General features: G+C 37.0%; 1 protein-coding gene across 1 annotated transcript in view; it reads right to left on the minus strand.

Moving 5' to 3' along the window:
• The window catches only part of LONP2 (lon peptidase 2, peroxisomal), a 98,943-nt gene that overhangs the window by 66,393 nt on the left and 19,507 nt on the right, over positions 1-13,043 (minus strand). The window contains exons 7-8 of the mRNA XM_007167632.2: positions 9,382-9,640; positions 231-372 (exon numbers count right to left, since the gene is read on the minus strand). Coding sequence (XP_007167694.2) covers positions 231-372; positions 9,382-9,640 — 401 coding nt within the window. The remainder of the gene's footprint in view (positions 1-230; positions 373-9,381; positions 9,641-13,043) is intronic.

Raw genomic sequence — 13,043 nt, forward strand, 5'->3', positions numbered from 1 at the left:
AACTATTTGATAAAAACAAAGAAAGAAACGAGGGGAATTATTAGAAAAAGGAAAAAAAATCTCTATGACATTTTAATTTAAATATCAAATGGCTTCAGATTTTAGTTTGTATCAAAGTGTTTTTCCCATGGCTAAACCCACATCAACGTATATGCTCCCTAAATATGATTATCTACTCTCACCTATACTCTTCCAGTGTGATTACAGACAGGGAATTTTCTAAATCTTACCTCAAGCAGAGCTGCTGCAGGATCACCCTGTAGACTTTTTCCTAGTTTGTCCACCTCATCTAACAGGAACACTGGATTGTTCACCCCGACAGTCTTCAAGCCATTGATTATCCGGCCAGGCATGCTGCCAACATAGGTGCGCCTGCAGAAGGTGAGCAGTAGATTAGCAACAGGGAGATGGCAGAGCAGTTATCACTTAGAAATCAAAACTCTAGACTGGGAAACGGTCATTTAGTTATCACAGGAATATAGCAAAGAGATACTGTCAATTTTAAAAGCCCTGTGATACGTCAAAGAGTTACTAGATTCAATTCTTATCTTATTTTCTATTGAATTCTGGCTGTAAATTACCCATGATATTAGAAGCACTGTATCTAATTTTTGCCACTTAGTGAAACTGAAAAAAATTACACTTAAATCACATAGTTATGATTCTTACTCTTTGAGATTCTAAAACATCCAAAGAGCCCTATGAATTTAATTCCCACATTTTTCACAGTTCTTCTGGGCACCTCCCTGGCACTTACCAAACCCCAACATAACTACCTGCTTACAGACTGAAATGGCTGACCCAGAGCTGGCTAAAACATCACCACCATCTTCATAAAGGAAATCAGAACTGGTTCAAAGGACCACTCAAAATGTAGGCCTCTCCCCAGAAAAAGAAAGAAAAATTCCAACTTTTTCATTTTCAGAGGGAATAATTTGTTATTCACTGTAGTAAGAGGATCTGGGGCCAACAGTATTTATATCAAAATTCCATTAATTCTGGCCTTTTGAATAAAACTGTGTTCACCCTATATACACTGATTGGCATAACCAAGCTCAGCCAGACATTATGTCATGCATTCAAATGTTAGAGGCTGCTTTAACATATCTGAACAAGAATCATCTACATAACTGACAAATGTACGTGACATGAAATAAAAATATGCTTGTCAAACTGAAAAAAGTGCCTTTTTTACAAAGCCAGCAAAACTTTATTTTAAGCAGCAGTTTACTAATTTTAGTTACAACCTTGCTGCCTAAGCCATGAGCAAATCAAATGCTGTCTGTGAAGAGGCATAAAAGGGTGAATGCCTGCAAGAAACAAACCAAGGGCAAGTGGAACAGCGGCCGTATCTCATGATCTGCACAAAGCCAGCTCACGGAGCAGTTCTGCCACATGACTGGTATAAAGTAGGACAGAGTAAATAGTGACCTTTGAAAAGACAAGAAAGCCTTAAAAATATCGTGGGAATGCCTTTCATCTGGGGGAGTGACCAAGGCCCTGGAACCAGATACAGTAAACACTGTCCAGTTATAATAAGGAGTTAGCACATTTCAAGATTTCAGAACAGGATATAGGAACGACAAGACTCACGATTAATAAATTCTCTGAAATTCTCTCTCTAGAGAACTTACAGATTTGTCAGCCTTCTGTGAATAAGTAGGGAAGGGAAATTAAAAACAAAACAAAAAAATCTCAAAGCCTCTAAGGGTCATTTCTTGCGCATTAATTTCTTTTTCCTTACTGCTTTTGATAGGCAGATTTCAAAAAGAGGTACTGACAATTCTAGACCTAAAGTCATGGAGAGAAAATAATATTCTAGGCAGCTGCCCCTTCTAAAGAAGAAGCGGAAATCCAGGTACTAGTCACAGTATACAAACAACTCCTCCTAAACTTTCTACTGCTTCCCAGAACCTAGAGAATAAGGTCCAAATTCCTTTGTCTGGAATTCAAGGCTCTTCACAATCCAGTCCCCACCAGCTTTCCTAACTTGCTGCCCTTATGCTCTTGCTTCATCCACAATCAAGGTCCTATTAATAGCCCTTAAGCTTTTTTACCTTTGTTAATATGGTGCCTTCCTGCCCTTAATACTCTCCCCACCTAGGTAAATCCCAAAAATTCTACCAAACTTTTCCTGACCACCCCTCACAAAGTGATCTTTCCAATAATGTAATGTCTGCAACATTTATTGGCCCTACAATTTGCCTGATTCATACTTACAACCTAGGTTTTATCCATGGGTACCAAGCATATGGCCTCCTCTAAAGAGCCAGTGAGCATTCTGATGACAGAAAGTGGGTCTAAATACAGATTAGATGCTGCATACAGAGTTGTAAGATTGTTCCCCAAACAAAAGTTTGTCTCTCCTATTTGTTTAAGGACAACAGATCAACAATGATAGCACCCAAAGTATCTTTCTATCACCATTGTTAAGGTCATATAAGTCTCTGAGTATTGCTTTGCATAAATAACATGACCCAAGCCTCAGTTTCCTCATCTGCTAAAATGGGGATAATAACAGTGCCAACCTGATGGATTATATGAGATCACGAGAGAACATAATACGTAAAGCACAAAGCACAGTGCCTGGCACATGGTAAGCTTTCAAAAGATGTTAATTGTAATTGTTATTAGTAATAGCCACTTAAAGTCAACTTCGAATTTCCTAGAAAAAATACAAAAGCAGAAATCAGTACACCTAAATTTGGGTCCCATTTCAATCTCTGTCTCATGGAAGCAACTCTTTTTTTTTTTTTTAATTTTTTTCTTTTTTTTAAATTAAATTTTTTTTTTTTTTTTTGGCTGCGTTGGATCTTCATTGCTGCGCACACGGCGTTGCGGCGCATGGGCTTCTCATTGCAATGGCTTCTCTTGTTGCCAAGCATGGGCTCTAGGCGCACGGGCTTCAGTAGTTGTGGCACACGGGTTCTAGAGCGCAGGCTCAGTAGTTGTGGCACACGGGCTTAGTTGCTCCGCGGCATGTGGGATATTCCCGGACCAGGGCTCGAACCCGTGTCCCATGCATTGGCAGACAGATTCTTAACTACTGTGCCACCAGGTAAGTTCCAGAAGCAACTCTTATAAATGTCTTTTCATAGTGAAACCAAGCCCCCCAAACCAAGTTCTCTTACCGAGTTTATGATTAATCTCTCTATCCAAAACTTTACTCCTTTTCTTATCCCCTCTGACCTCAATCCTGCCAACACTGGTCAACCAGAGTCAGATGACTGAAATTGCTGTTGCCAGTAACATTGTTAATGTACTAAAATCACTGTTATAGATCTTATCATTAACATACAAACTCAGGTTATTTCTCCAGGGCAAGATGAGCCACGGACTACCTGGCCAGAGAACTGTAAACCAGAGACATCCTGACTCCTGAAACTATGATTAAGAAATGTCACAAGATGATAATTAACTCCAGCCTTTTTGTTCTTTGCCTTTTAAAAAACCCCTCACTCAAAGATCAACTGGAATTGGATCTGGGGTTTGTCTCCCACGCGTTTGCTTGGCGCCCTGCAATAAACCCTTCCTTTGCTACAAACCCACTGTCAGGGTTTGGCTTTCTGTGCTGTGAGCGCACAAGCCCTTTGCTCAGTTACAACAGCACCAAGCGTGCTCAATGCCCCTAGAGTTCCTTAATCACAGGTGACATCCTCAAACGTGTACCACTAGTCTAGATGTCAAACCAAGACAACTATTATCAGAGCCTGTAAGCTACTGAAAATATCTATAATGTGCTTGTCTTTTGCCACAAGGTATGCGTAACAGGCAATTCACTAACTGAAGTTACAGAATAAACTTTGAATAAACCTTTGGAATATGAATCAGATGGTGAAAAATGTAGCAACACACAAATGAAAATGTTCTCTTTCAACATCACTAAACAAACACAAACATTTTAAAAAACAAATTAGCATACCAAAATATCCTACTGAGAAACTACATTTAAGTAGGAAATAAATGAAACTAGTATTCTTTTACAAACTATAACGTTTTTGAGGGCAAAATACTGTCTTTTCTATGTTCTTCCTTGTGATACAACATCTAGAAAGCAATATAGCACAATATAGGAAAGTTTGCAAAGAATGTATCATTTTAATTACTTATTATTCAGCCTGAATACATAATTACCTAGGAGTTTTTCTTAAAGTATACAAGTGAACTAAAAAATATATGGATTCATAGGTATAATTATTACAGGCAGTTCACAGGTTTATCATGACAATTCAACTAGTGTATAAGATACACAAAAACAAAAGTGTCTACACAGTTCAAAAGTTTAATATACAAGGTCAGCGTTTTTAATTTTCCAAAAAGTAGTCTGTGTTATACTTCAAAAAACAACTACACCAAATTACAATAGCATCTATTTACAGCTCCATGGTAATCAACTATTTTACTACTCTGCATCATCCCTAGATATATTCAAATCTAACGTAATCCAAGAAGCTGGTCATTCTGTCACTGCCAAGGATATCAGGATAAATGTCAGGAATAAGGGATGTTTTACTCACCTCTTTTCCAGTATGTAGACAGGGAGAAAAGCAGGCATTTACCATCAATATTTTCATGCCTATCCAATGAAGGAGTTCTTATGGGCTATAACACAAACTATTCAAGTGATATTTACAAACAATTTGTAATATAAAAAGTTTGTTATAATGTTAAGTGGAAAGGGTAGGATAATTCTGTTGCTTTAAAAAAAATGGCAAAAGCTGCCCAATGAAAAGTTGGGCAGGAAATAAAATGTTAAAGGTGATTACCTTTGTATGGTAGAAAAACATGAGGATTTTTTTCCTTTTATTTTTCTAATTTTCTACCAAGGGTGTATATACATATCTCTCAAGTTGGCAAAAGTAATAAACCTAAAAGAGATCCTAATGATTTCTTTTTAAAAAAGAAAAACAGTCTTTAAGGAACTAAAAATAGTCTTTAATATAGCATGTCTAAACAAATCAAATTGTTCTTACAGCAGTCATTCCTAAATCATTTGCATGGATGTGCTCATCTAAAGAACTGCATGACTTCGAACATGGTTTAATCCTACTTGAACTCACGCAGCACTTAGAGAGCACTTAGCACGTTTGGCACTGTGCTTGGCAGCACAGACTGATACAGAGGAGTATAAGATATGTGAAAACGCCTACCCTACAGAGCTCCTACTTTTAATATATCTATGTTTCACCTCTGTAAGAATATATTAGAAATGCCAGAGGCCTGTATTATTTGATCACTGAAGAGCACAATAGACAGTAAGTAGTCAGTTCAGAGGAGAGTACGATCGTCACGGACTGCACTTATCTTAATGGAGGAAGCCTTGGGCTGGGGCCTCAAGATAACCTGAAAGTTTTTCGGAGGCAAAGAAGAGCTGCATACAAATATAGGTTATAAAGGAGGCTAGTGAGCAAACCGTAACATGTCTGGCATACCATGCTAAGAATATTTTAAAGGCTTGCTGCTTCAGGTATTTTTCCCTTGTAGAGACTAGTAATGAAACAGCAAATTTATTTAAAACATCATTATTTCAGGTTACACGTGAAAATTTATCAATGTGGAAAGAAAAGTTCATTTTTCTTCTCCTCTTGTTTAAGAATTGAGCCAAGGATTCCTTACAATGATAGAACTTTATCATCTGAACAAATAGCTGGTCAGTGACCTCCAGTTACCCTCAACAATAACTTGAGAAACATCGCAACAGTAGTATATTTCACTGAGGAACAGCTAATGAAAAAAGATCGTTACAGAAACATGATTTCATAAAACTTCATCCTAAAAGAAGTCACTTTATACTTAATGTCTATGAACTGATTTAAATTATTTAAATATAATATTTAAATATAAAAATGTAAGTCGTAAAAACTGATAGATGGGAACAGAGATTCTATGGCTTATAAAAGTAGAGAGAAAAATCCCAATGGAGATAATGAGAAATGTTAAATTGAAAAAAATACATTAGCTAATATGGAGCATAAACATGACTATTCTTCCTCTAATCCACTCAAAATAATACGAACCAAAACAATGGGCCAATATTTAGTCAGATCACTGTATTTTCCCAGTTTAAGATTTAAATGTAAACCAAGTCTTCTTTTTTTCTTCCCCATCTTTCACCTCATTATCATTTTAACTCTAAAAGACATATCTTAGGGCTTCCCTGGTGGCGCAGTGGTTGAGAATCTGCCTGCCAATGCAGGGGACGCGGGTTTGAGCCCTGGTCTGGGAGGATCCCACATGCCGCGGAGCAACTAAGCCCGTGAGCCACAATCACTGAGCCTGCGCGTCTGGAGCCTGTGCTCCGCAACAAGAGAGGCCGTGACAGTGAGAGGCCCGCGCACTGCAATGAAGAGTGGCTCCCACTTGCCGCAACTAGAGAAAGCCCTCGCACAGAAACGAAGACCCAACACAGCCAAAACTAACTAACTAACTAACTAACTAACTAACTATATAAATAAATAAATAAAAATTAAAAACAAAAAAAAAAAGAAAATTAAAACAAAACAAAACAAAACAAAAAAGACATATCTTAGGTTGTTTTTAAAATAAATTCCTAACTTATTAGCACCTTCCTCCACATAAACAGGTACTTCTACCAAAAGGCTGGAGCTCCATGCGTGGGAAAATGGGGAAAGTGAGTGACAGAATCAAGAGAATGAGCAAGGAAGATAGATAACAGAATGCAGCTCTGTTTTTCCTTGGCTATTTTAAGGCCGCAGAACAGTGGTGCCTACTCATAGGCTGCGGAAAAACAAAACTCTGCATGAACTCTACTTGTGAGCATGTGACCGGTACTTAAATGCCAAGACCTGGGTGTTCCCAAATGCCCACACACTCCACCCCGTGGCTGTGCTATAATCCTCTACTGTTCTCTCCCCTCCTATCACCTCCTCCAACCCGCAACTCTGACACAAGCGCGTCCTCTGCTCTCAACCCCCTCCCCGTAACCACCACACCCCACGCTCCACCTGCTTCCAAACGGGTTTTCAAACAGAAATTTTCACCAGGCTTTGATAATTTAGTGGGTAGCTGGGTAGTAAGTCCCCAATAGCACAAGGGCAGATGGCTATAGTGTTTAGTGGAACACCTGGTACAGGGATGGCTAGTGAGCACATGCCCACCAGCAAGGTGTATCACAAATCAGGCTTTAGCAGAATGAGTCATAGACAAGCCCACAAACCTTTTATCTGGCAACAATCATAACCTCAATTCGCACCACACATTTCTAAAAAGCTTATATTTACACATATTTTAGGCAAATACACAGGCTCCTTTCACAAAAGACTCATAAAGAAAATAAATTCTCATTTTCTTTAGGTTCAAGCCTCTTAACAGTAGTCACACACACGAAAGGATACTCACTTGAAAAAAAAGAGAACAAATTTTAGGTCTATCAGTTTCAGTAAAAATTTAAAACAGAGATCTGTTTAAACCCAACAATGCTCATAAGAAGTGGTGGGGATTATGACATTATATACTGCCTGCCAGCAGGCATCACAAAAATATATTTTCCACAATTTTTTGTCACATAAATTAAATAATAATGCCCCAAACAGGATATTTTAGGTACAATTTAAGAATCAGACTGAATTTTATAAAAAGTCATATTGAAGCTTATAAATCTAAACTTGTCCTCCTGAGAATTGAGAATTAAAATAATAATGAAAGCTAATTTTTATTGAACGCTCAGAGTGTGCTGGGCACTAAGCACTCTCCAAGCCTTACTGAATAGTCAATACCAATGTAGGAAGAAATAAGGACAAATACCTACATGTCATGTGCCCATGACATTAATTTCACGACAGTAACTCCACAAACTCACTCTCTAAATTCCATCAAATATCACACAATACTGTGCCACAGATAATAAAAGGAAGAAATAAACTAAGACAACTCTGAGTGCTGCAGGAATCAAGTCTCTTGCATGGAGAACACCTCCCTAAAGCTCTGTAGCATAAATCAGAAGATTTAGGCCCTAGATCTAGCTTCTCCAGGATTGGTCCACGATGCCAATTTCTTTACAAAAGCAAACTACAGCCTCTAGTGGCACATGTGAGAATAAGAAAGTCTAGGCAACAAAAACATGATTTGAATTGCCAGAAAGACTGACCCAAATCAATTCCCTGACCTAATTTGCAGTCCTCATTGCTTATTTACTAAAATCTTGGGATGCTTTTTCTTCAATGCGTAAGAATTGTAAATAAGCAAATAAAAGAGAATAAAAGGAACCATTTTTCATGAAAAAGTTTCTGAAATAGTTTCCCATCCCTGCCTAAGGATCCCATGAATAAGGCAAATGGAAAATAAGATGTTATAAAAGCATCATATTCTTTTCTTTTCCCCACAATCCAAGTTTAATCCATACTCACCAAACTGTAAATATGCATTTAAATTACCCTTGGCCACTGGCAGCTGTCCACTGCTTGCACTGGCATGCCTGCCAAAGCCCCCATTTATAATCTGCAATGCTTTTACAACTTTAAGATCGAGTTTATGATCTTGAGGTTAGAAGTTTTATCTTCAGTTTAATTACTTTCTACTTAAAGCTACATGCCTTCTTTTAAAAAAATTGTTTTAACTGAGATGTAATTGACATATTACATTATATTAGTCTCAGGTATACAACATCATATTCTTTTAAGCAGTTCATAATTTCTACATTTTTAAATGTTCCTTAACACATAAGCTATAGGAATGTTTTCTCACAACTTGCAACTATGAAACAGAGGTTCATGCTTTCCCAAAGCATCTTCCGATATGAGCCACCGAGAACAAAACAATGAACGTAACATGCAAATCTCATTCTAATAATGTCAGATTAATCAGGGACACAGTTCTTACAGTTTAATGTATTTTTATAGAAAGGGTGTCAAAAATGCAAAGCCTTAATTATCTTTTCTCCTTATTATTCATACTCACACTGTAAACCAGCCTCCTTGAAAGAAAGTTTAAAATGCAAACATAATAAATTTGTCATCAAAGATTTCTTACCTCCTCCTACTTGCCTGCTATTGCACTTATTCCTTAAACTCTAAAAGTTATGAGTCATTATTTATGAAATGCTATTGGGCCAAAATAAATATAAAAGTATAATATTTAATTATAACTAATTTATAATTGCATTCAAATGAGATTCCAGGAAAGCTGAGGCACAGACCCCCACCCCCGTCCACCGTCACACAGACATCAAGGTTAGTTTGGGTATACCCTGACGGTAGAGGCTTTGGCTAGCAGGTAAGTACCATAAATGTCCTTTCCATTCAAGGTAACACAAAGAGCACTTTAAGAAAAAGATATACATTATGCCTTGGCTTTTGGAGGGGGGGTGCTCTAGACAAATGAAAAGGAAGGAAATCAGAGATTAAATCGAGAGAAGTACTCTACCTATGTCCTCGAATGTCAGACTGATCACACACGCCTCCAAGTGCGATCCTGTGGAACTCTCGGCCCAGAGTCTTGGCCACTGATCTTCCCACGCTTGTTTTTCCAACGCCAGGAGGGCCGACAAAGCACAGAATGGGGCCCTTCAGGTTGTTTTTCAGCTGTCTGACAGCCAAGTATTCCAGCACTCTTTTCTTCAATTTTTCCATGGCATAATGGTCATTATCCAGAAGAATCCGAGCTGCTCGAATGTCCAGACGGTCTGTCAAGCAACCCAACAGAAACAATCTGAGCATGTGGAATTTTTCAATGGGACAACTCCTTTCCAGGCTGGTAAGAGTCAAAATAGTTTTTTGAAAAAAGATGTGACAAGAACAGGCTTGGTTTCTTCTAAATGAGTCTTCAGGGAGACCCAGACTTGGTTTACTTGGTTTACTTACTTACAGAAATAGTAGACACTACATAATTAAAAACTCAAGGAGTTAATACTCATTTCATTTGGAATGATTTTCTAGATACACATTATTTCTATGGAGACATAATTTCCACATATTCTATTTGTGCTGGCATTTGTTCTTTTTTTTTTAAGTGTTTTTTTCTTACTACAATTAGTTATACATGCTCATTCCAGAAAACCCTATGACACTAATAAAAAAAGAAGGAAATAGTCACCCATAATTTCATTTCTCCCCTAGAGAACATCACTACCTTCACTTCAGTACGTATTATTCCAGATTCTGTGTGTGTGTGTGTGTGTGTGTGTGTGCACACATGCTTACATACCTATTTTTCAAACTAAGATTATATGGGTCTTCAAGTTTTGTAAAATGTTTTTTCACTTAATATATTACAGACATCTTTCAGTGTCAAATGTATTGTTCAGTACCAGTTTAGTGGGTACATATTATTCCATTATTTAATTATCCACACTCATTTAACTAATTCCCTATTGCTGAGCATTTAGGTTATCCACAAATCTTTACAGTTATAAAGCATGCTTCACTGTGCACCCTTGTAACTAAATCTCCACATATATCTGTAATTATTTCCTTCAGCTAATCTTCTAAAACAGAAGGGCTGGGTCAAAAAAAAAAATTAAGACATAAAGAACTGCCTAAGTTCTATCCATTCAAGTCTCACCAGAAATGTATGAATTAGGCCCTGTTTCCAGAGCCAAGCTTTCATTAGGTTTACTGATATGCTTCAGGCTCTGAAATAATCACAGATTAAACACTAGGTCATGGAAGCCAAAAGGAATTCATCAGCTGGGTGGCAGCTAGAGGATAATCCACAGCCACAATACTGACAGTGAAGGAAGAGAATGGAAGAGAGAAAAACACACACAAGTCCACTCTTTCAATCAGTTATTTGGAAACTGTTATACATTTTTCCTACAAGAAAAAAAAAAAATGCCTTAAATGGTAGTTTGGTTCCCAAGCTAGTCTACAAAAACCCAGGTAAGCAGTAATGTATGTAATTTAATTATAATACTATTCATTTTAGTCAGAGTCTTGGCTGAGTGATTTGGAAAGGGAAGAATAAAATTTCTTTCCCTTTCCTGGCTTCAGAAGCCAACCAATGAATATATGAAAAAATGAAATATAGAAAGTTTCCTGTTTCATGATGCTAACCCTGACACTAAAACCTACCATAGTAAACAAAAAAAACCCACTTCAGACCAATTCCATTTCGCATAGCTCTAAATATTAAAATGCTTGTAAATCAAATCTATTCAAAGAGTAATCTACTAAGTCCCAGTGGGATTTATTTTAGTTATGCAAAGATGGTTCAATATTCAGTTATCAACATATTTATTACATCATCATGTCCAAGGAGAAACACTTTCCATCAAAATGTCATTTTGTACCTAAAAAGGCACTTGTTGTATGCAACATCCATTCCTAATTAACATTTAGTAAACTAAGAATAGAATTCTATGTGCTTTAGAAAAAAATGAAAACAGTGAAGGAATTTCTTCTAATATGCCACGTAAAGACAATTTTAAAAATTCTTTCAAACTTTTAAGGAAAGATAATTTCCATGTTACGTATTGTTGTATATCTTCTCTATACAGGATGCATCTTTCCTGAATATTCTTTTTAATGATTCAGAATGTATGTTTCCTATTATGAATAATACTTGTGGTTAAACATAAAAAATTTAAAACTTACATGAACATATATTTCTCTATTTACAATTAGAAGATTGAAATGGTATCTACTGGCTCCCTCCATTCAAGATGGAAAATCAACAAACTTATTTCCTCCAACTCGTTACTCTCTGCTTTCCTTTCTGCTTTTGATAATCTCTACTTAGGTAAGCTTCCCTTTTCAAGAATTATGAAAGACATTTTCACAGTTTTATGATCTTACTCATAACTATTTAGACCTAAGTCTATATAGTACTGGTTTAGAAGCTCAACATGACTACTTCTATACCACAATTTACCCATCTTCAGTTCTCCACTGAAATGATGAACAATGAGAAGTGTTTTCGTGATGGGTACATGAGTGCTATGTATCTCTAATGCTGACCACATCCAGCAGAAACTCTCTGAATTGTAAAGAAAAAAAAAAAAGCTTTGCCTTGTTTTCATATTTTCTTGGTTATTTCAGTGAAGAATGGGAGCTAGAACTCTGCATTCAAATAGACATTTTGCCCTCAACTCTCCACAATTACATTGTATGAACCTGACAAAAATTCCTAGTTACTAATTAATTTCACTTTACAAATAGGACAAGTGGGGAGGGGAGGAAGCCAAGAGCGATTTACTAGGCTGCTAATAGCAAATAATAAAACCTGCAATTTTAATATTCTCAGGCCATTATACTACATACACCCTGCATTTCTCTTAAGTCGTTAGTTAAAATAAATCCTGAAGCACAGAAAAACATTACCAAAAGAACACCAAAATTTCAAAACAAGACCCTTGGTGTTACCAAGTTACCTAGATATGCTGCTTCACATTGTGCACTAGCCCTACTGTCAAAGGAGAAAATAACAGGGTTTGGAAATTACCACCACTCCATCAGTGCCACAAACAAATACCCATCAAACACACACCAAAATGGAAGATGTTTCATTTCACGCAGATGAAATGAAATCAGAGCAGTTAAACATGTAAAGTTTAAATGTAACTTTCTTTCCCAGGTCTAAACTAACAGGGAGCAGGACCCTCTCCAAATCTCACAGAATAGGACCACTTCACTTAAAAGCAGGCACTGGAGAGTAAGGAGTTAACCGAAGACTATCTGAACCAAAATGTATTTCCTAACAGCCCAGCTAGATCCAGACAGACATCAGAACTCAAACTGACCAAGTGACAACTAGGGGCTAATTCAATGGGAATGCATGCTCCCCTGCATTCATCTTACTACGGCATTCCTAGAAAATTCTGAATTAAGAATTAAACCAAGAAATTCAGCTTCAGTTTGTCTGGTAAAACACCGTCAACTAGAAGGCAATATTCTGTCATGAATGTAAACATGAAATAAATTAAGAAATAAATGTACCAACATAGTCCATAGCAGCTTTATATACAGTTGCCAAAAACCTAGAAACAACCCACGTGTCCAACAACAGGTAAATGGACAAACCAATTACTGATATATGCAGTAACATGGATGAGCTTTAATATAATTATGCTGAGTGAAAGAACCAAAAAA

This window comes from Balaenoptera acutorostrata, chromosome 19 (assembly GCF_949987535.1).
Source record: "Balaenoptera acutorostrata chromosome 19, mBalAcu1.1, whole genome shotgun sequence".
NCBI classification, from domain to species: domain Eukaryota; kingdom Metazoa; phylum Chordata; class Mammalia; order Artiodactyla; family Balaenopteridae; genus Balaenoptera; species Balaenoptera acutorostrata.